The 23166-nt window shown below is 36.9% G+C and overlaps 1 protein-coding gene across 10 annotated transcripts in view; it reads left to right on the top strand.

The window, feature by feature from the left end:
• Window positions 1–23166, top strand: part of VPS13B (vacuolar protein sorting 13 homolog B) — a 449354-nt gene that overhangs the window by 135425 nt on the left and 290763 nt on the right. For 9 of the 10 annotated variants that reach the window (XR_011737362.1, XM_065830344.2, XM_065830342.2 and 6 more), the window contains exons 18-19: window positions 4665–4799; window positions 5633–5806. The exons of the other annotated variant lie outside the window; for it this stretch is intronic. Coding sequence is in view for 8 of the 9 variants with exons in the window: in XM_065830344.2 (XP_065686416.1) it covers window positions 4665–4799; window positions 5633–5806 (309 nt within the window). In the remaining variant the exon portion in view is untranslated. The remainder of the gene's footprint in view (window positions 1–4664; window positions 4800–5632; window positions 5807–23166) is intronic. 10 annotated transcript variants of the gene reach the window in all.

Genomic DNA, 23166 nt, shown 5'->3' with positions numbered 1-23166 from the left:
ATCGTGTTGCCAAACCAGAGTTTATTGGTACTTAATGCTTTAAATATTGAAATTTTTCCTTCTGAGGCCATAACGTAAATATGGGGAGAATTCATGTGGAGCTGTTTCTCGAAGTTTTAGTCATGCCTTATTCATTTCCTACTTCATATTTTGCAGTTCTCTCTTTTATGATCTTTCTGAAGAATTATTTATTGTATTTCAGGGATTTGGCGGCACACAGACCTGACTCTTGTCCTCAGAATCAGTAACATACCTCTTCTACTGGTTTCTTGCCTTTTCCATTGATCAGTTTAGATTTTTGTCTCGTAGTTTTCCATTAATCATTGCAAATGCACCTTATTATGAACGGATTGGTGAAAGATGTATAGGCCATTGGTAAAATCACTGCTTGGGTGACTTTTTTTTTTTTAACAGGACTTAAAATATTTCCCTCCTGCTTGCATGTAGAATGTCACTAAATTCTGCAGGGACTTGAGAGAAGCTGTGTAGATGGGTAGATGGAACCAAAGATATGACCAAAAAAGTCAGGGGGAGGATGTGGATGCTTTGAAGTGTGGGAGAACCTTCCTCCATGGTGTGATACTTCTGTGCATGTTTCTGGAACAGAATGGCTCTTTAGGCTTGGAGTTAAAAAAGTTAGTATGTACAAGGCCTAAATTGTCAAGGCGTAGTACATTTTAAGTTAGAAAACCTTGCTGCCTGTTTGGAAAGAACAGTGGTTTAAGTCTTTGTCTTATATTTTTTGTGTGATAGTATGATTCAGGTAAAACTGATTATGTTTGATCACAAAGTATAAATGTGGTTGCTTATTGAGAACGTGATTTTTACTGCAAATAGTTCTACAGTGGGGCAAAATGTTTCCAGAACGAAAATCACACAAGTAGAAATTTGTCATTTTTATCTGGAAGCGGTCTTAGGTTACATTTAGTGGACACAGGTATATGTATCTGTCTTACTTCCTGAAGTCTTTGATTACAATGTTCCAGATGAAAATAATAACTAAAGAAAATGTGGGGTGTACTGGAAAAGGAACATGGTTGCTCTGTTTTCCAGTTTCGACTACACTGAGCAACAAAGTCAAGTAAATCACAGTTCTGCTTTTGAAAGTGTGATTCCAGAAGAGGAAGTACAGCACAAATTCTGCTTTGTTGCTTGCGCCTTGGAAATAAGCCTTTCTCATGCTTCACTTGCAGGACGTTGAATTTGGATCATGTTGCTGTTGGTAATGGTAGATTTTATTTCCGTGGTTCCTCTTTGAATTCAGGTTCAATATTTTAATTAAAATCTTGTGAAGTGTTAGTCTTCGTACTAAATTTCAGTCAGTGTTTGGGGGTGTGGAGCATTTCTTATCTAGGAGTGTTAACATCTTCTGCTCAATCAATTCCTTGAGAAGAAACTGCTTCTAAAAGGTTTATAAACATTGAGTGAAGGGAAGGGAGACCCAGTCTTTGCTTGCTTAAACATTTGTTTGCTGAAATGGGTATTTAAGGAATATTTTAGTTATGTGTACAACTTTTAATTTATAATTACAATTAAGAAAGAGATAATAAGGGAGAATATTTGTGAAGAACTAAAGTTATAGAGATGGGAACTACAAATAATCAGAGGCACGTATAGGAAACAAAGCTTCTTTCTTCTCTGTAGAGCAGCTTGCCAATTTAACAAGTTTATGAGGGATGGTTCATAATTTTTTTGTCCTCGTGATGAAAGTCTAGTTAGACATCCTAAGTTCCTTATTCTTATTTTAGGCTCTGTGTAGAATTTTAATATTTAGTAAATGGGTTTTCTGTTTATCCCTCAGTCCAGAGCTGTGAAACCTGAGCAGAAATAATTTTTCTTGCAACTTCTCCTTTCTTACTGTTGTGTGCTGTGGTTATCAGGTGTTAAAACTGAGAACAGGATGATGTTGCCATTTGATCTAAAGCAACATAGAAAAAGAGAGGCCTGATTATGCTATGTTTTCATAATAGTTTTCTATTTTCAAGTAGTTGAAAACAGTTGAAGCAGTATTCATCCTATCCATTTGACAGATGTTCCAGAAAGAAATAGCGTATTACCGCTCTCAGTTACTTATTCGTAAAGTTGCCAGTCATATAATTGTTAATTATATGCTGAAGACCAAGCCATTCAACTTTCCCATCTTCCCATCATGGTCCCTGACTGCTGGCTGGGTGGCAAACAGGGCACTGACTGGTTTGAATGTGCATTGCTGACTGTCACGCAGATGCTGACTGCTCAGATAACAGGACAAATACATGCACATTTTCATGAATTTTGTAGGAAAAAAATGTCTTTGATAATGCAGCCATATCTTGCTGAAATTCCCGAAGTTCAGAAGTTGCTTGGTGAGGGAGTAGGAGTGAACAGAAGCAAGTAGGGACCACAGTCAAATGGCACTGGACAGCTTGTTTTCAGATATGAAACTAAACCAAAATTCACCTTGTGCAAGTAACTAACATGGAAAGTTTTAGTCTTAATCTTAATGCAGAGAGGTTGTCCAGGGTAATGCATCTAAAAGTGGACTTAATCTTCCATAGTGAAGTAAGAGAAATGTATTGGACATAACAGTTTGTATTTTGAGGTGTAAGAAGAGTTGCTGAAAGATGGAAGCAGCAAGAAGCTACCAGTTTTGAGAAGACATGAAAGATGGACATCAAATTATGAACTCATATTTGTTTTGCTTTGACTGTAATCTTAGCTGCTATTAATTATATTTTAGAATCTTTGTTTTGGAATAGGCAGAAAAGCAAACTTCCCCCAACACAATGGCCTCTGTTTGCACAAGTTTATAGGAAGTGTGAGGAGGCAGAGCCAAGACTGGGAGGTGCAGGCAGATACCCTGTCCGCTTGTGACAAATTCATGCAGTTGTGTCTGATACCACACCTTAGACCAAAGGGGATTTTCAGCTTTAAGTGAGGCTTACCTGGCAAGGCTGGGAGCGAGGGTGTGTTCACTAGACTAAAACTGGCAGCTGATCTTTCAGGCTGAGAAGCACTGGGGTGTTGTAGCGGCAGGCACACAAACGGGTTGCGGTGAGAATTCTCTGCAGCCTTCCTGAATCACAAGCTGGGAAAAGGCTGAGCATAGCTCAGACACACAAGATGGGTTATATTTTGAGAAGAATAGAATGTGGAACCTACTTTCACATGGCACTTTGATTTACTAAATGCTGTATCACTTCATATGCTGCTTCTTTCTTTCTTCCTACCTTGGAAAGTACTTTTTATTAAAAAACTTTTAATCTCTTACCAGAATAAAACTTAGATGTTAAGTATGTTAAGTAGTCTGCTTACCAAGTGACTTTATATGCACTACCAAATACCCTTCAGTGTTTAGGAACTGGAATAGGCACAGTGAACTAAGCGCAGTTACCAAGTTTAATATTAAATCTCTTGTTTCCTATTTTTTTTAGGACTTTTTTTCTTACTAGTTAATGTATGTTAAAAGTTGTACTTTCAGTTAAGTCTTTGAGTGACTGTGCAAAAAGAGACTTCATTCAGTAGAGAATATCTTAATATATTTATAGAGAATATATTAATACATATATTATTGTATTAATACAATATACTAAGTTTCTTTAATGCATGTCTCTATCTTGAATATATAGATATATATGATTTTTTTTTTCCCCCACCTCATATTCCATAACACTTTCCTTGCGTAACTACGCATTTTGGAATGAATTTTATGTTATATATGCGAGGAAACTGTTTCATAATTATAGTGATGTTTGCACAATTAACAAGCTGCTTGCCAGTTTTAACTGACAAATTCCAAGTCTCTTTTGCATGAGGAGAAAAAACCATAACAAATGATAACTTCTGTTAGTTTTTCCTTTCGTACTTCTCACAGGTGTTGAAACTATTTCTTTCTAATTTGGAAGTAAATGGATGTATTTTTTTTCTGCCGGGCAGCAGTGTGCAGAACAGGAGGGCTGGCTGCACCCCGGCTCTGGGGCTGCTTTGGGGGCCGCCCTCGAGCTCTGCCCACACATCCCAGTCCCCACTTGTCAGCTCCCGCTGCTGCCCCCGTGTTCCAGGCAGCTCTGCAGAGGGGCTGCCAGTAGCACCCGTGTCTTCCAGCTGGCGCGGTGGTTTTCTGGTGTGTGCAAATGGGGGCCGAGGAAAGACCACCAAAACTTATTTCCACTCGTGACCTAAGGCAAGGGTTGAATTCTGCTTTCCATTGAAAAATGGCAAGTGTGCCGTTGGCCTTCTGGGTTATTCAACTGCGTGGATTTAATGCTTTACATTGCTACTGAGTAAGATGTTGTCTAAATGTAAGCTGAAAACACTTGGTCATTTTAAGATCCCGAAATGAAAGGATCATAATAAAAACATCAAAGAGAATAGCCGATGTGGCTCTTGTAAAGTGTAAACAAAAATGTATGTGTCTATATACATAGTTATTATTCCGATTTCTAAGTGGCCTTGTGTGTTTTCCTCACAGTATCTATATATATTTTACGCATAACTGTTTGTATTAAAGTGCCCATATACAGCATTCTCTCACTTCCATTTAAAAACTGTGAATCACAACAAAACCGCTATAAGAATATCTAAGGTAGATAATTAAAGTATAATTAAGTTTAAATGCCTTGGTGAAGGAATATAAAAATATTTAAATTCAACAGGCTAGTACATTTGCAGTTTTCTTTTATTAGGTGTGAAATCTAAGAATCCCCTGCCAACTCTTGAGGGCTCAATCCAGAACGTCGAATTGAAGTACTGCGGCACATCATTGGTCAAATGTGCCTCTGGGACTGTGGGATCAATAAAAATTTGTGCCAAAGCCCCAGGTATGTGCAGCTGGACCATGTAAAACTTTATTGCCTGCATAGGAGAATTGGCCTTGCTTTTTACAAGGAGAGTTACTGAAACAAGAATTTACTCATTGTTCCTATGAATCAGAGAGGTTTTTTTGTATTCTGTTTTGGAGGTTTTTTTATTATTATTGTTAAGTGTGCCAGGATGATGCATTCTGGCCCCAGTATAGTCAATTCTTACACACTGAAGAAAAAAAATAGTTTTTGTTTTTTTCTGCTAAGACAAATATTAGCCTAAAAGCATTTACATACTACACAGAACATTTGCATTTGGCTTTATTTGTAGAATAATTTTGATGTGTTCTGTTTATTGTTTAATGTCTCATTTTCCATTAATACTGCAAGTATGTATTTTGCTTGTGAAGTTTTGAAGGGCTTTGTGGATAAATTCTATTAAAGGAATTTTAAAACCATTTTTCTTGAAGAGCATGCAGTAACTTCTCCAATCTGTGTCTATTATCACTTCATATATGAAGGCAGCTAATGTCAGGAACATTCAATTTAGAGTTATACTACCTTTTTAATTAATGGTGATTTTAAAAGGTATCCTTTTATGAAGTTAGGATGGAAATTAGTCTTTTAAAGATAATTTATTACTTTATTTGAAATCCTCTTGGTTGTAAAAACATTTACAAGATAACATGAAGGAAGTTGTTTAATAGTTCATATGAGATTGCTCTTTCTATTTCCTTTTCTAATTCTGTACTTGCAATGTTAATAGCTGCTCTCTTTGGACTAGTGAATGTTTGTGTTGACAATTTATCTTGTTACAGTGAAAGCTCTAAGGAGTCTAATCTTTATCTTAGGTGATGGTGGAAAAGAGAAGCTAATTCCTTTAATTCAAGGTCCTTCTGACACCAGAGACTTACACAGCAGTAAATGGCTCAATGAGAGCAGAAAACCAGAATCTCTCTTAGCTCCAGATTTGGTAGCCTTTACAATCCAAATTCCACAGTATATGGACTACTGCCATAATTCTGGTAAGTGCAAGACTCTTGTTAAGCTGATATCACATTACATTTTTCCTATCCAATGTGGTTTTCAGAAGAGAGACTTGATATAAAATGTGCCAAATGCGGAAGTAACTTTTTCACATACTGCACACATGGTAACTTTATTTTTGCTCACCGTGAGACACAAACTAGAAGCAGCATTTTGATGTGTGTCTTCTTCAATAAGGAATGTTTCACTGACTTTGATTGCCTTTTATTTATATAAAATCTTTTGCAAACATTTGGGGGGGCAGGATCCATGTTGAAAATATTAGTTTTATTCTTTCTTCCCTTTATCTAATCAGTTGACCATCTTATAAAGAAGTTGTCATACTGAATTTGAAATGGTTCATATAAATTTGCAGTGTAGCTTATAATTAAATTAAGAATTATTTTAACCATTATATTGTTAATAATAATTTAACCCTGGCTGGCAACTAAGCAGCACACAGCTGCTCGCTCACTCTGCCCTGGTGAGATGGGGGAGAGAATCAAAAGAGAAAAAGTGAGAAAACTCATGGGTTGACATGAAGACAGTTTAACAAGTAAAGCAAAGGCTGCATACACAAGCAAACCAAAACAAAACAAGGGATTCATTCACCACTTCCCGTGAGCAGGCAGGTGTTCAGTCGTCCCCAGGAAATCCGGGCTCCATCACATGCCGTGGTTACTTGGGAAGACAAACACCATCACTCTGAATGTCCCTCACTTCCTTCTTCTTCTCCCACTTTTATATACTGATCATGATGTCATATGGTGTGGAATGTCCTGTGGTCAGTTGGGGTCAGCTGTCCCAGCTGTGCCCCCTCCCAGCCTTTCGTGCACCCTCAGCCTGCTCGCTCATGGGGTGAGGAGCAGAAGAGCCCTTGACTCTGTGCCAGCCCTGCTCAGCAGTAACTAAAACATCCCTGTGTTATCAACACTTTTTTCATCACAAATCCAAAAACTCACCCCATAGTAACTAATATGGAAAAACTTAACTCTATCACAGCCAAAACCAGCACAATAATAAAAAGGTGATTTTTAAAATGCTACAGAGCACACGTTTGACATCATCAAACTTGGTTTTGTGGTGAATTTAAATGAGAAACAAGTTAATGTTTTCAGAGAGTTGCTTGGACAAATTTAAGGGTGTTGACTTTGTAGGCATAAATACTCTTACCTGACATTCTTATGGTTTCTGTGGGCTTTAAACAAAACATTGGTCTGTTTTAAGCTGCACTGACAGTTTTGAAAAGTAGTTTAAAATGATTATAATATAGCTTGGGAAACACACATGCATCTAGGCTTTGCTGTCACTATGGTCCATTTTAAAAATCATGCTTATGTGTTTTTAAAAGTTTATCCTGTTGCCATGCTAAGAGTGGGGTCACATAGGGGAAAAAAAGAAAACAACCCTAAAAAGCATATAGTTTAAGGAAACCAAATTAATTAGTTGACCCCAATATTATGACACACAAAAGTAAACTGAAAAATCTGCTTTTTTCTCTATGTATGTGTAATGGTTGTTTAATGTCATTAATCTGAAAAGTAACAGTGGATTTATTAGCATCTTTGTAATTTTTATGTACATATGTAAACAGCATTTGATTCTCATGCAAAGTAAATATTTGTAAGCACTGTGCACTCCAGCAATTGTTAGTTTGTTGGGTTTTTTCAGTAACTGTACTTGTATGTTTCTTGGAGCGCGTCATCTTGGAAATGTGTTTTTATAACAATTGTCTTAAGTTCCTGCCCCTAAAACATTGCTGAAAAGCAATTAATGATTCAACAATTTCTTAATTATTCAGATCTGTTTTGTTAATAAGTGAAAATCTGTTGCACCTGTTGTCTCACTTTAGTAGCTTTTAAATGTTCATAGTAATGTTTACCGCTATTATAGATTGTGGTATTTTCTGCGTTTTCTGATTTTTGTCTTGTAATATTAATTACATTTGAAGTGAGCTGTGCATACTTACCTATACTATAGAATTATTGCTTTTGCTACAGGTCACACTGACAATGTACATTTTAGCTCATCAGTATTACAGGTAGTCCAGTTAAACAGTAGAGAGTATTTGGTAGGTTGTGACAGGAGTTGCCTATGAGAATGAAGGCATAAACAAATGAAGAGCTGGCCAGACTCATCTGCAGGGACTCTGAGAGGCAGAAAATTAGTTTGTAATAACCTGTTCTGTAGATGAATGGAGATGTATTTAAAATGCTAAGATCTTAGAACTGAAAATTTAATGGGCACTTCACTCATCCCCTGGTGCCTCAGGGAAGTTGCCTTGATTCCCTGCACTGGGTGGCAGTCGCTGACCTGCTCAGCCTCCAGCTCCGCTTCCCCAGCTCTGGAAGGTGCCACCTGGGACTGATGATAAATGAGAGGGAAATACTGAGTGATGCCTGAAAGTTTGGTCCCAGGAAACTTGAAGAATAGTGTGCTGCAAATGATGTGGTGGTGGTTTTTTCCATGTGTGTAGTTTTTGTGGTTTTTAATATAAATTAAAATAGAAAACAATATTTAAATTATCTTGGGTTCTATATGAAGGATGAGGGATTTAATTAAAGCTTTCACTTGCAAATACTTGCTCAAGGAACTGAGGCAATTTAATATAGGAGATAAGGCTGTCCTTTTCATTACAACTGTGAAAACTGCATGGAGAGAAAATATGAAGTGATTTGAGAGCATAAAAATGCTTTTGCTGTCAGTGGCAGTCACTTCTGGGAATTACGAAAGCTCTACCAGATAATTTGACAGCAAATTCAACTTATGCCTTGGGGGAATCAAAGGGTTATTTAAAGCTGTACTGCTGCAGATGATTGTGCAGAACTGAAGTTGTGCTTTTTGAGCAATTTATCCAAATAATGTTAAACAGGATGTTCTGGAATAGGAATTTGGACTATAGAGAAGAGTGAAGAGAGTGGTGTAACCTGCTTGTAGAAAGAATGAAGAAAGCTGTACAGGAGAGATAAGAAAAATCATATAGAATTGTCCAGTGTTATCAGATTGCTTGAGATAAGGCCGAGGTTGCACGAGTTGGCTATTTTACAAAGTACATAACACCAATAGCTGTAGAGCTGGTACTCTCAAAGTACACACATGATTTCTCAAAAGAGCTCAGGGGGACAGCAGTTCCAACTTGGTGGGATTGGATTAGTTGTCACACAGCACTTGGATAAACTCAGTTTAGTTCTCCCCATATACAAGGATTCAGAAAACTTGGCTGTCACACAGTGTGATGGGGAGGTGAGTGCAGTAGAGGTGTACAAAGCCTAAAAAGCGGCAAATTAGCCACCCTGTTAAGAAGAGAATAATATAATATAGTAATTTTTTTGTGTCTAAAAACCAAGAGAAGCGATTACAGGGGAATTTCTGGGTACTTTGGAAGAACCTTGGAATACAATACAATGCCTATGCAAGTGACTTGTAAACATTTTTTTCATGTATATAAAAATTAGTGAAGGGAGAGTTAACAAATCAATTCATTATGCATCTGTGAAGTTGAATGGAAAATAACTTGGTCTAAAATCACAGCAATTGTTTGGATATAAAATGCTGAGGAGGAGGTTGTGCAAATGGCGTGAGGTTCTTCAATAAATCAGGGTGTATTTACCTGGAGAACAGGTAGCGGACCTTTCCTTCACCTTGTTGAGTCAGCAACTGTCTGCTGTCTTGTACCACTTGAATCGTATGGTTTGGGGTGACCAGGACAGTTGTGCAGCGTATTTTTATTGCTTGTCTGTAGGTGGCCCTGTGTAGACTAAGGGCCACAATTTGAGTGATAAAGCATTTTACACTAGTATTTTATTTCTTGCTATTTCGCTAGTTGCTACTGAGAAGGAGAGACAAAAAATGCGGCTTTCGTAGTACCACACTGCATTGAATATAGCCATCAAAGGAAAAAAGCTCTATAAAATGTAACTACAAAAGGGGCAGCTTTATAAATGTGTGTTGTATAGCATATGCAGGCAAACTAAGTATTATGTAAAACAAGTGCATGTACCAATGGTTACTTAGCAAATGTTTTACTGTTTGGTGCACAAAGTGTTATTAGCAGAGTGGGAAATTGATCCACCTATGGCAGAGGAATTATTTAGGGACAAATAATAGAAATACGATTTAGTTAGTCCTTAAATACAAGTCTACGTGGTGGTGCTTTTAATTTTGGGTACTTTAGTCGTATGAAAAACTGCCCCAGGTTATCATAGTGCATAGTCATAAAAAACAGTGGATATGCTCTCCAGTCTTTATCTAAACTGCAGCGTATAAAATAAATAAAAGAGAGATTATTCCATTACCCCAGGGCTTGGGAAGGTCTTCTTACTGCTTCTTGGAAATAACTTCAGCTTTATTAACCTTCTGTGCAAGCTGCAGGCCCTGTTTGTTTCACCTGGCCTGTGAGAGAAATAGGGAGATTTCAAAAAGAATGCTGGTGTTAGTATTTAATTATGAGCAGCTGTTGAATAGATGAGGTGAGCTGATTAAGCACTGTTTGGTTTGCCATATTCAATAATTGGGAGTGTGTGCACAGCCGGTGTATGGAGAGCTTTATTGCATATAAATCAAGAGTAGCTAAAATAAAAAATATCATTAATAAAGTTTGCTTTGAGATCAGCTTAAATATTCAGTAATGCAGCAGTGAAATAAGGGCCTAAACAAAAGTACCTGTATTAATATCAGGCTCATGTGTGGTAAATTGATACACCCAGTGGAGCAAAGTAAGAGGCTTCTCTAGTTTGTGAAAGCTGCACAAAGGCTGAAGAGCAAATATTCAACCTTATGAAAGTTGGCTATTTCTCATGTAAGTGTTATTTGTTTTAAACTCCCGAAGATTTTTGGATTCTTTTTCTGCACTGTGAATATTTTGTAAGTTCACAACATTCTGCCCCCGTAGCCCCCGGAGATAAAAATTTGTACAGTGAAAATATTTGTAAGATTGAAGAAATCGTATCTTTAAACATGAAAAAAAGTGTCAAAGGTTGTACTAGCAGGAATATTATTTTTTTTCCTATCATAAACCAGCGGATTTTATCTGTTAGAATTTATTTAAAAAGAGGTGAACGATTTTATATATGTTTGTTTTTATGCACCCAACTCCCCCTTTCTTGCAGTTAAAAAAGCCTGTTGTTGACATATTTTTCAGTTTAATTTTGACTGCTCCTACTGGGGATGCTGCAAAGTCTGGAGCTTAAAGCTGCAACTATGATATTTTGAAAGTTCTTGTTTCGGTTTTAAGTGCTTGTGCTACTAGCACAAAAAAAGAAAATAAAGTAAAACCACCTTGTAAAAGAGAATTCGTAAACTAATTCAGAGTATTTTGGGAAGTTTTGATACAGTGAATGCGTAAAAACACTTAATATGTTGGAATAATTAAAGACAATTCACATTAGTGGTTTGGGAATAAATGTGTAAAAATTATACCCATCTATCTTATTACATTTCCTTTTTTCTCCCTGTGGATTTCACTATGTACTTTATCTGTAATTGTTGCCAGTTTTCTATCAAGTTCCCACTGGGCTTCTGGTGCAAAAAATCTTATCCTCTCGATGACAGAGCTTGCCTGAATGATTTCATGCTCTTAGCATTTTTGTTCACGGGAATTAGGGGCAGAATGTAGCTGCAGCTGAACATAGCATCTCTTTTTGTAATTTTGAAGTTTAGGCTCTGTTATTGGAACTAAATGAAGAGATGCAGGTGTTCTCCAGTTCAAGTCCTTTGGGATTTTTTGATGGTAGATGCTTGAAAAGAAAATGCATGTGTTTCCAGAGTCAAACAGCAGCTGTGGACAAGGATTTATGTTTTTCTCAGAACTTTGGGATTTCAAAATGTTACATTTAATCACATGCACAGAAAGGAGAGCAAATGTTAAAGATGTTACATATAAAACTAGGGGACTGATCTTTTTACCATACCAACTAGTTGTGGGAATAGAGGAACAAAGTGATCTTTAATCTTAATATGAACACTTTCAAAAGGATTATGATAGTTGCCAGGACTCTGGTCTTTTGAGAACTGTGCTCTTGCAGCGCACAACATTTATAACCTCTTAATTGCTTTTAGAATCTGGCATATTCTCATATATTGCCTTGGAAAAATATGAAAGCTAATAGTATAAATTACTGAAAACACAGTATTCATGTAGTTTCATGTTGGAGTAGGGTGAACTTAAATTCAGATGAGTATACATTTTTAGAAGAACATTTCTAGTAATGTCCAATTTTCAAAATTGGATTAAAAATAACAGTTAAACTGCCTGAACTGTGAGGCTAAATTTAGAAGTTTTCCGAGTTACAGAATTTGCGGACAGAAGTATTTTGCGGTAATACAATTTCTCCCTTGTTTTCTCTCTTTGTGATTTTGAAATTACTTGATTGCAGTAAAGAAAATTTCTGATATTTTTATCAGTAGTTCAAGTGGGGGCAACAGGCGGTGGTACTATGGAGCAGTTCAGGATGGGAGGGTGGTGTGGTAAAGTTTGCTGATACCGATTTGAGAAAGTGAAAGCCTCTTTTCAAATGCATATCATTTTGTACATTCACCAGCTTGTGTGTGCTCCATCCTTCCCCATTACCTTCACAGCTCAAAATGTTGTGCACTACAGCCAGGTTAAGTATCATGTATTTTTCCTGACCTGAATCACCTCCATATCTGTTCTCTTACAGAGATACAGCAGTTATGTTTTCTCAGAGGAAGTAAATTTGTCCTCGAGCACAGACCGTTACTCTGCTGGCTGGAGTTATATATTTCATGTCTGTGGGACTAGCATCAGGGTGGGACATACTATACTATATTAACTAGGTTAACATTATTTCCAGTAGGTTGCATAACTCTGGCAACTGGCAGTAAGTTCTGGTTATAGAGAGGTAATTGTGCAATGCAGGAATAAGGCAGTTTGTTCAACTTTCCAGTAATTCTACAAACTCTCTTGGGGGAAGAGGTGTTTTAATCTCTCTGCTTACATTGCATTCAGTTTCTCTCAATATGCCATAAATCCTTCAGCAATACATGTACCCTAGAATTCTGAAATGGTGAGTAAATAGGATTCTGAGTTTTGTAAAATGATATCTGAAAAACTGATATTAAAAAAAAAAAAAAAAGGCAAGCCGTACTCTGTTGTATCAGTTGTTAGGAAGACAGCCTGTGTACTTAAGTTCCCTGAAAATACTTCTGTTTTTCTTTCAAGCCTGACTTTGAGCTGCACTGTTCAGCTGCACTGTGCAAGTCAACAGAGTAATATCTTTAGCCAAAGCAGTGCTTTTGCCTTTTTCCCGTTTCCTATTCTGAATAGTATCGCTTCAGAATTTGGTAATATGGCAAAATAAGAACAAAACTTGGATGGGGAAGATGGAGACTCAGCTCCAAATAGCAGGAGCCTGAGACATTGCACTGGGAAATCTGTTGAGCGAGGGAGTTGGAAAGCCTGATTCTTCTCTGGGTTTATACCTTTTCTTCTTTAGAAACTCATTGCCTGACTTTTGTTTTGACTGAGAAAAACAGTGTTCTGCCTACAGGTGGTGTAGGAGTCCTGGGGCCAGGAGTGTGTGCTTCAGTATTGGCGATGGAAGATTGGAGCTCAAACAGTAGGTGGTGTGGAGTGCACACACTTTACAGTGCAGAGGGCATCTCCCCACCTTCTGTTTGAACAGAACGTAACCTAGAAAATTCTGTTTAAGTAACTAAAAACCCACAGTTGTTAGGGAATGGCAGATACGAGGTTATTTCTGGTACCTTTATTTTGTGTGTATGCATGTGTGTTCCATAGCACTTTACAATCTGGTGGTATCAAAGTGTTTCATATGACCACCTAAGTCATATTTAACATTTCTGGTATGAAAAAGTCAAATTATGGGTTCAAATGATAATTTCCATTTCCATAACAGTATAATGTATCTGTGCTTCATATATTTATGAAAATGCATTCACCTTTTCCACTTGTGACATCTGGAAAAGCATTATTCAGCAAGGTGCCTAGATACTTACTGGTGGTGCAGAGGGTTTTGGAAACGTGGCAGGCATATGCGCTCAGCAATTGCTGACACATAGCTTTGGACGTGGAAATCTGGTTTTAATTGAGAAAATATATGTTGGCCAACATATTGGGATAGCTCCTACTAATTTTGAAAAAATGCCATGGGATCTTTGACTTCCATTTGGATACTTCCCAGACATGGGCATAAGGGACTGTAACTGTTTACTTTCAAATGGTGTTTAAAATGTTTCCAGGTTTTATAATTGAATTATATTGCTCTCACTACAGCTTTGGTGATGTAAATCGTTCATAGAACATGGCTATTTTTTGTAATGAAATGCTAAATAGATATCACTGAACATCAGTAGACTTTTGATGGTAAAATATAAATGCATTTTGATGACATCGATTTTTATTTTTAAAAGTTTAACAAGTGATTAAATGACATGTCACTGAGCAGAAGTATCACACGTTTGATGAAAAACAGCATTAAATTAACTTCTCTGTTATTTTTAATGCAGAAATTTTGATCTAAACATATATATTTGTTTCTACATATATATATATATATTTTTTTTTTTTTTTTTCCCCCCAGTAATTTTCATGGTTCAACTCTGTAATAGGTTAAAAAGAAGCTACAGATCACTCCAAAGATTTCAGTGTTCTGGTTATAATATGCACAAATTTCCTAACAATCTCATTTATGTGCTTTGGGATACAGTCTTAAATACAGAGAGTGGATATTCAACCGCATTGTCCCCTTTCACCTGAACATTACTGTCCTGAAGTTCCCATAGAAGTTCCTTTCCATGATGTTCAATAATAAATAGCCATTTGTGGTCACAAAATAAAGTTGTACCATTACCAACTGACTGAATAGTTAGTTTTATATAGAAAGCAACAACAGGTCACAGCCACAAAGTGAGTTAGAATCTTAGCAGTATATTGATTTTTATTATTTTTCTTTTTAAATTCAACTAGATAACCCAGATGATGAGCCCCAAACGAAGACACCAAAACTGGAAATAGTTTTAGACCAGTTATCTTTAAAGTGTCTAACTTTGGAAACATTTAAATTAGTTTAATTTTCTTCATGTGCTATGAAACTTCTGAAAATCAATCTCTATTTTTATTAAAAACCTGCAAACCATATAGAAATCAGTACTACAGGAACCATTTTTAACCTTTAGACCATTTAATCACTTCTGTGCTGTATGAACTGATTTGATTTTCCTTTTACCCGTGCACTGAAATAGAACTAATATATGCAAGATACTTGTGTATGTACTTATAGTCTAAGGTGACAGGAATACTTAAAATTGGTATGAGGATAACAGTGGACTGTATAACTTCTCAGTTCTATTTAATAGCTAAAATTAGCCTAGTTGGGTAATGTGAGCACTTGAGTATCTCTATAAAAGAGGTTTCTAAGTACAGCAACTTCAAACACAAGTACTGCATTTTTGAGGTATCCTAACATTCTCAGTATCACGTGGAGTACTAAATCTATTTGAGAAATGCGGTGATAGGATTATAGTGGTTATATAGTTTAACTAAATATTTTTAATTCTTAATTTTAATCTGCTTTACACTCTTCAGTAGAGGAAAAGGCATTTTGAAAAGGCAAAAACCAATTTGTTTTTTTGAAGTAACATCTGAAAGAGAAAATGTTAGGTTTTGCCTTAATCTTTCAGCAGGTTCAGTTAAGATAGAAGCATTCACTGGAGCAAAGTAATTTGCTCACCTGAGTCCTGAGTTCTGTTCACTTTCCTGCTGCTAATTGTTGATACAGAGTTCCACTTATAGCACAGGAAATTAATGAAAAGCCTGATTTTCCTAAGTGTTTTCCTAATTCCTGATGTATTTTAAAGGTGATGTATGCAGATCAGGGGGAGGTGGGGGGAAGATAATTTCCCCCAGAGACTTAGAAAATTGATGCACTATGTCTGTAAGCAGAATGGCAAATCATTTTGGGATTGTGCTATCCAAACTTTATGAAGTGTTGCGAGGTTATGTACCAGGGAGTGGGTGCCCTGACAGTGAGAATTGAAGAGGTGAGGAGTCCCGGCCAGTCGTGTCGCCTGTTCTTGGGGTGGGCATGGTCAGGGTCTGTCTGCAGCTGCCAACTCTTCCACTTTTAGCTGAGTGCACCACCCGTCACTGTGCAGCTTCTTGGGCCCTGTGCCTGGGTCTGGTGCCAAGCTGGAGAAGCAGCTTTCACTGTGCTTCCTCATGTCAGGAAACCTTGGAAAATCAGCCCATTGCCTGTGGGAAGGTGGACATGAAAGGGGTCAGACCAGTTGGAATTTGAGTCGCATCTTTTTGAGTTTCGGTGTTGGTCACTAACTGTCATGCCAAAGGGGAAAAAAAAAAGACCGTGTTCCAATAATACCATGCGAACCATAAATGAAAGTAAAGTATAATCTGAAAATTATTAGATATCAGAATAATAATCTGAATAAATCAGAGGCTGACTGCCTCTTCCCATCTCCCCCTTGCCCGCAAAAGCTCCTGTGCTTGTTTTAATGTTGCGTAAATACAATATAAAATATAATATTAGAACCGACTATCATTGAGATTTTTTTTTTCCCCTGAAAAGGAGAAAATAATGGAAATTTTGTAAATAGAAACAATTCTCATTTGAAAAATAAGATCAAGATTGAATCTAATGAAGCATTAAATACAGTGTTTGGCTCAACATTAGTGAGCAGGGTTATGGAGCATGTGATGGATCATCACCTCTGGATAGTATTCTTGTTTTCTGTTTTGTATTTGTCCACTGCGTAGAGGGTGATCATCGATATGTAATTAATCATCTTTTAAATGAACTGGACATCTTTTTCTCACTAGGCTCTGAATAAATTATATAGAGAGTCTATTTTTCATATTTAGTCTAACTATGTTCATACCTGGTTATCTATTCACTGTAAGTAAAGTAACAAAAGGAGAATAAATGTCTCTGCTGTGATAAGAGAAACAGGAATTCAGGATTGAGGAAATCATTTCTAGGGAAAATTCATACAATAAAATAAAAGATGTTCAATATGTCTTTGGAGAACTTGATGGATGTAAAGTAATCTTCAGTATAACAGAATTTTTGGAAAACAGATGTGTGCATTTTGAAGTGCATATATCAGTCCTTTAAGCAGTTGCATGTCTAAACTAATAAGATGAAACTTCAGTGAAGTTTGCAATCAGTTGATAAAATTGCTTTTATTAAAAACCAGGAAATAATTAAGGTATGTTTGGTTGTATTTTTGAGTTTTTAGACAGATGTAACAAAAATGTAGTAATCATCTTCAGAATACTGATTATATTAAGAGTAAAGACTTTTATCGTAATTGGAGACTAATAGTACTTGTTTATTTCCTCCCTGGTAACCTAACACAGAATAAGTATAAGCCTGTGAAAGGGATGACTTAACTGTTGATGCACTTTGAGTGAAACATCTTTATCAAGTTAATACAAGAAGCAGTCATGCGCCACTTGAATTACTCATTTATAGTGGCTGAGCAGCAGCCTGAAGTGGCCTTTGAAATCCTGGGAAAGTAAGATGCATGTATGCATTCAAATGTCTCAAGTCTTTGCTTTAGAGCAGCTGTAAAATGTTGAAGTGAGATGTCAGCTACTAGCTGTTGTCTACACTTTCAGTCTGAAGAGAGATGTGTTCATTTAAGTGCTAACCAAAGTTAGTGTTTTTTTTTTAGTCATTGCATCCTCAGTTCAAGACTTTCTATTTTTAAGCACTATTTGAACAATTAGGACCTAAGAATCAGAGTATTTACCTGCTTTTTGAACGCTTCTGATGCACAGATGATTCTAACTTTAGGACCTTATTTGTTCTGTTATAATACATAGATTTTTCTTTTATTGTAATTGTGATGAGGGAGTAGTAGCCTATAGAAAAAAACCCCACATGTATGGGTAGAAATTTCAAAAATGCTGCCTGTGTGCTCACTAAGGACCTAAGAGTATAATGGCTGTTAGAAACCATGTATTAATAGGATGTCTGTCCCTTCGCACTGTTGGGATGTTGCATTGCCAGGTTCCCTGTCTTCACAGCTTGATACCATATTCTCTTTGAAAAAAATAAACATGTAGGAAATTAACTGTTCCACTTAATTTTTTCTGCAAATGCTTGCGCAGTGCCAATGAGTGTGCATCCCATTACGCTTGAATCAGAGATTTTTGACAAGAAGCAGCAGATGTTGTGTCTCAAGTATCCTCACGCTCCCCAAGACAACAGTGCAGAGGTTACCGCTCCTCCTTTCATGCAGGAATTGTATAGGCAAGGTGACACAAGGTGAGCAAGAGCAGGGACGCCTACTTTGGCTTGTTGGACAATCTGTAAGGGCAGTGTGAAGTTTGTGCCGCACTTCGGAAGCAGATAGCAATGGCCATGTATTGCTCCAGGGATACACACAATCATACAGCACTCGGTGAGATTGCAGGGCTGCTTAGTTAAGGACCCTTCAGGAACTGGTCAAGTAGTTTTTTCCTATTGTTTCTGATACAAGTAGAATTAAGATTCTTTGTACTGCATTTCAGTCTGTTTCCTGGAACAGGGCATCTCTAACATTCACCATGCAAACTTGCTTTTTGCTCTGGAAAATCACTATCTCAAAATTGTGATGGAAGGAGCAGGTGTTTTCTACATGATGGCAGCAAATTAAGCCACGGACTCAGAGTTCATGCCTTGCTTCCTGTTAATGCGAAAACTGAGAGGCAAGAATAATCCACCTTAAAGGTAGAAGTATTATATGATGGATAAAATCTTCACTGAGATTTGTCTGAGGCAGTACTACTAGAGGTATTGGACATATAACCAGGGAGGACAGTATTTATTTTACACTGTTGTGCAAAGTGGGGCATTTTGGAATGGTATGCATTGCTCTTCTCCACTGAGGTGCTCTAACAGACTGCTTCAAGGGGATAATGGAGGGATATTTGCAAGAAGGATGTACTACCCCTTGTAGCATTGACTGTGGCTTGGCTCTGCTCGGCTTTGGTTGCCACTGTTTGTCACCTCCTCTCAAATGGCAATAGCTCAGCTACCTCCGGTAAATGGTTTCTCTAGATTGAGGTGTGGCTATACTTGAGCAAATGACTCCAGAACATTTGTTTTTAAGAAGAATACTTGAACAAAAATAGCATGAGGTAATGTTAAGGGAACAAGATGTTTTTCATTCATTTTCTGCGAGGTCCCATAATGAAACACTTGCAAGTGAATGCTGCTATATTGGGAGCCCCTGTAACTCAGGATCACTTACAGCAGCGTTTTGGTCCTGGCTTTGAGGAAGTAAAGCAACATCTGAGTTCCAAGATGAGGCAAGCAAAGTTCTGCCACTTCTGTCTAATACAGATAGCTCTGTATATTCCTTTTTCCCAGAAGGAGCGGGAGGTTATTGGCTGACAGCACAGCAGCCAGTGTGTGGGACTGCAGATGGGATGCTACCGAGCCTTTGGGAATTGTTGTTTTGGGGTTCACACCTCACAGGGCCATGACTCCCATCAGCATTGGTACACAGAAGTCTTCATACTGCTCCTGCTTCAGAGAAGTAGAACTGGTACAGCAAAATAAAAATAACCAACCAAACAAAAAACCAAAAAACAACAACAAAACCCACAAACAAACAAAAACAACAAAACTTTTAACTAGTAAAAATGTGAAGCTAACCATGCCTGAAATACTACTCCCCTTCTTTTTCCAGAAGATTGTATTTGTTTCCTTTAAAAGAGAGATAAAGCCCTCTTCCTACCATTACTTTCTTAAACTGTCAGAATAAGAATTTGGGATGGCCAGAGTTACATTCTTATTTACAGTTGAAAAAAGCGGGAATACCAAATTGCTTCTTACCAGACAGCTGTCATAATTTTCCTAGATATTTTCGTGTTTAGCTGTATCTGTATATATACATGCATGTGTGTAAGTGTAAGGAGAAAACCAGTGATCTATTCTCATTACAACTATGAATAAGATGTTCTGAGTATTGTTGAGATTTGGGAGGAAAGCTTAGAAAATAATGTTGGGATCCATGGTACATTGTTTGACCTACCTCTATAAATATATCAGCCACAACCTGAAAGTATCAATCTTTTTTAGCTCTAGATCATCTTGTTTCCCACAGGATTAGAAGTGGAACAGGAGGACAGTTTTGTTAATTCCTTTATCCATAACTCTCTCCCTTTGGCAAATCTCCAGTTCATTCTTCATCCTGCAGGAAGAATGCCAGCCAAACACTTGGTGGGTTTTGACAAATCCTACCTAGTTCTGGCAAAACCAGTGCCATGTGGTTGGCATCTTTTAGGGAAATGCAGACAAACTCTCCTTATATACAGTGGGATAGAAAGCAGCGTAGCACCTGATGGTGTTTTTCTAATATACTCCAGTAGTTTTTCCTTTATAAGAGGTTAATAATGAAATCTTACGAGATATATATGGTTTCTTCGTAGGTTTTTTTAAGAACTTCTATATTACTCTACCTAGCTTTGGCCTGTCATGAATATATGACACCTGCAATACTTTTAAATGAAGTCTGAATGCCACGTTACCTAATATATAATAGATGTTTTAGTTTATATGAACTTGCATCGATGCTATCAGTATAACTTCAGAGAAAATCAGTATTTTGAGTTTCTTACAGCTTCATTACTGAATTTTTACTGTGCTTGTATACATTTCTAGTGTGCATTTAAATTAAATTATCTTCCAAATAAATAGGCTGCACCTAATGAAGATACATGTCACCCTCCTAGAAATCCTAGACAAAAGCTATTAAGTACGGCAGCTTGAAGCTGCTTTTAGTGCAGGAGTTTAAGAATAATGTTACGTTTGCTTAGAACAGTAGAATGTGCCTTGCATGTCAGTGTGCCAATGCAAATAATATTCAGACTTTGAGGCTTTTAAATATGTTTCTTCTCTGAAGTGCAGTTTAATATTTAGTTCTGATAGTGTCCATTATTATTGTTATGCTTTGGATCAAAGAAAAGATAAAGTAGTGTGAATTACAAAGTATTCAATAGGTTGAATTTTCTGCCTAAGGAATAACAAAAAGTAGCAGACTGGAGTTCAAATTTATATGGTGAATAAGTTTGAGTAGTTTTCTGTGCCATTAGCGGAACAAATTAAACTTTTGCTGGTTGAGTGCATATACCTAAACAGTGTAGTGTGGGAGGATTATCAGCCAGTTAGTCTTATTGGTTTATTGGCAGCAGAGCAGATTTAAACCAAATTTTCCCATGGCAGAGGGACTGTATCAGCGATCCCAGAAGTTTTCCTAAGAAATTTATGAAGTGGTATGAAAGTAAATTACTGAAGAGCCATCAAAGCAAGTATGTTATTAATTGACAATTTATTGACTTCATCCTTACTGCTAGTTAAACAGAAAAAAAAAGAGGAGGATTAGGATTCAGCCTACACTTTGAAAGCTGCGTGAGGTCTTTTGTACGATATTTCAGTTAAGCTGTAATTAATTAACTTAATTAAACAAATATTAGTAAAAGAGTAAAAGCACACTTATTCTGATGGATCTATAAAAAAAGTCAGAAGATCAATGTAAACAAGTAAAGGAAAGTGTGAATCTGGGTCTGGTTAGGGCAGAGCGTAACATTAATTATCTTTGATCTTCTGAGAAACTTAGTCCTTGCTCAAGTGAATCTCTCATAGACATCACTGACTAATTACCAAAGAACTACTGGGTCTTTACGCTTCAGCTTAAGGTCAAAAATATATTGCTGTTCATTATACTTGACCATTTCTTTGTGCCTAGATTTAACATGTTTAATTCAAACAACATTGCAACTTGCTCTCATTGGTTATTATTTAAAATATATTAAAAGAATGGGCTAGTGTTTAGAGTAGAAAAAAGCTATCTTGTATTAATTCCTTTTTCTTCTGTTAACTTATTGATCCTGGCTTATTATTTAACTTCTCTGCGTATCAGTTCATCTGTAAAAACCTATGTTGCCATCCATGCAAAATGCTATGGGAATTAGCATAAGAATATTTCCAGACTCTTGCTTGGAAGATATTACATGAAGCCTGGAATTTTATAGTGATATTAGTTATATTGTAAGTATTAGTGAACATGCTCTAGGTTTTTTCAAGTATCTAATATTTGAGATAGGAATTTAATTCCTACTAATATTATGTGGATGTGGAGGTCTCCTTAAGCACTACAAATACCCCAGAACTGTTCTTCGTAAGTTAATAATGAAAAATTTAAATGTAGAGGGTTTTTTTTATGTCAGTCTTGATTAAGATACATAGATTTAATGAGAGGAATATTTTTTCCTATTTCTAATAGTTTGTAAAGCCTACTACGTGTAGAACACTTGAACTCTTTCCCTTTTTGCCTTTTTTTGACACCTGTGAACTTTTCCTGTTGCTTTGAATGGCTGATAAATTGCTTGCCAGGTAGGCTTGACTGTGACTCAGAGTTGAATTTCTTGAGAAAATAGCATTCTGAGCAGTGTGTCCACAATGGGAGCTATTACAGAGTATTTTACTTCGCTATTAGATTTTTTTGGCCAATTTACCCATGAAAGCAGTCTCCTAGAAATCTGCTTAATCAGTAATACTGTTTTGAAAATAAACATTGCATAGGGATCTGTCCTTTTCTATTAACAGCTCCAAACATTCTAAATCAATCTAAGTAATTTTTTTCAGTCACCCATGATATACTTCCCTTCTTTGATATTGTCAGTTTTACCTACTTTGTTCATGGTACTTCAACTTTGATCTCGGCTAATTGCCATTAAATTCACACTGCTTACTGACTTGGCAAACCAGAGCAAGTTAATGCTATTCATCATGAGGAGACCAGTTGCTTTATTCTGTCCCCTCTGGGCATGTGCTTGTTTGTTTAACAGCAAAATTATTTGAGCAGTTTTACATATGCTGCTCATACATTTTCCACATGAAAATCAATAACGTAGCAGAATTCTACAACTGAAGGATTTTAAATGTGTTTATTGCTTAAGACATAGGTATATTTAAAAGATTTTTTTTTTTTCCATGCTGTTTCAAGCGCTGTTTCTATCCCCCAGCGAGATTTCACACGGGGACTTTGGAGCTATTCCTTGGGTCAAAGAAGGATTTTTTTTTTTGTCTATTTGGTGGTTCTTCACTTTTCAGAATAAAAGTTGCTTTTGCCTGCTCAAGCTATTAGAATGCATTGAAACAAGACAAATGCAGACTTTTTTTCTAGGGTTTCCCCCAAACACCCCTCAAATGCCAGAGGCTGTCCAATCTTGGGTGAAGAAATGATGGAGTCTCCCAGGTTGGTGTCTGTCCTGGGACACGCCCACTGTCCTTGCCCAGCTCATGTTGTGGTAACTTCCGGGCACTGTGTAATTTACCAGCATGAATGTTGATAGGGAGGTACTAGTTCA

Source organism: Patagioenas fasciata, chromosome 2 (assembly GCF_037038585.1).
Source record: "Patagioenas fasciata isolate bPatFas1 chromosome 2, bPatFas1.hap1, whole genome shotgun sequence".
NCBI lineage: Eukaryota > Metazoa > Chordata > Aves > Columbiformes > Columbidae > Patagioenas > Patagioenas fasciata.
The sequence above is the reverse complement of the archived record's forward strand: the minus strand, read 5'-3'. Positions and strand labels throughout refer to the sequence as shown.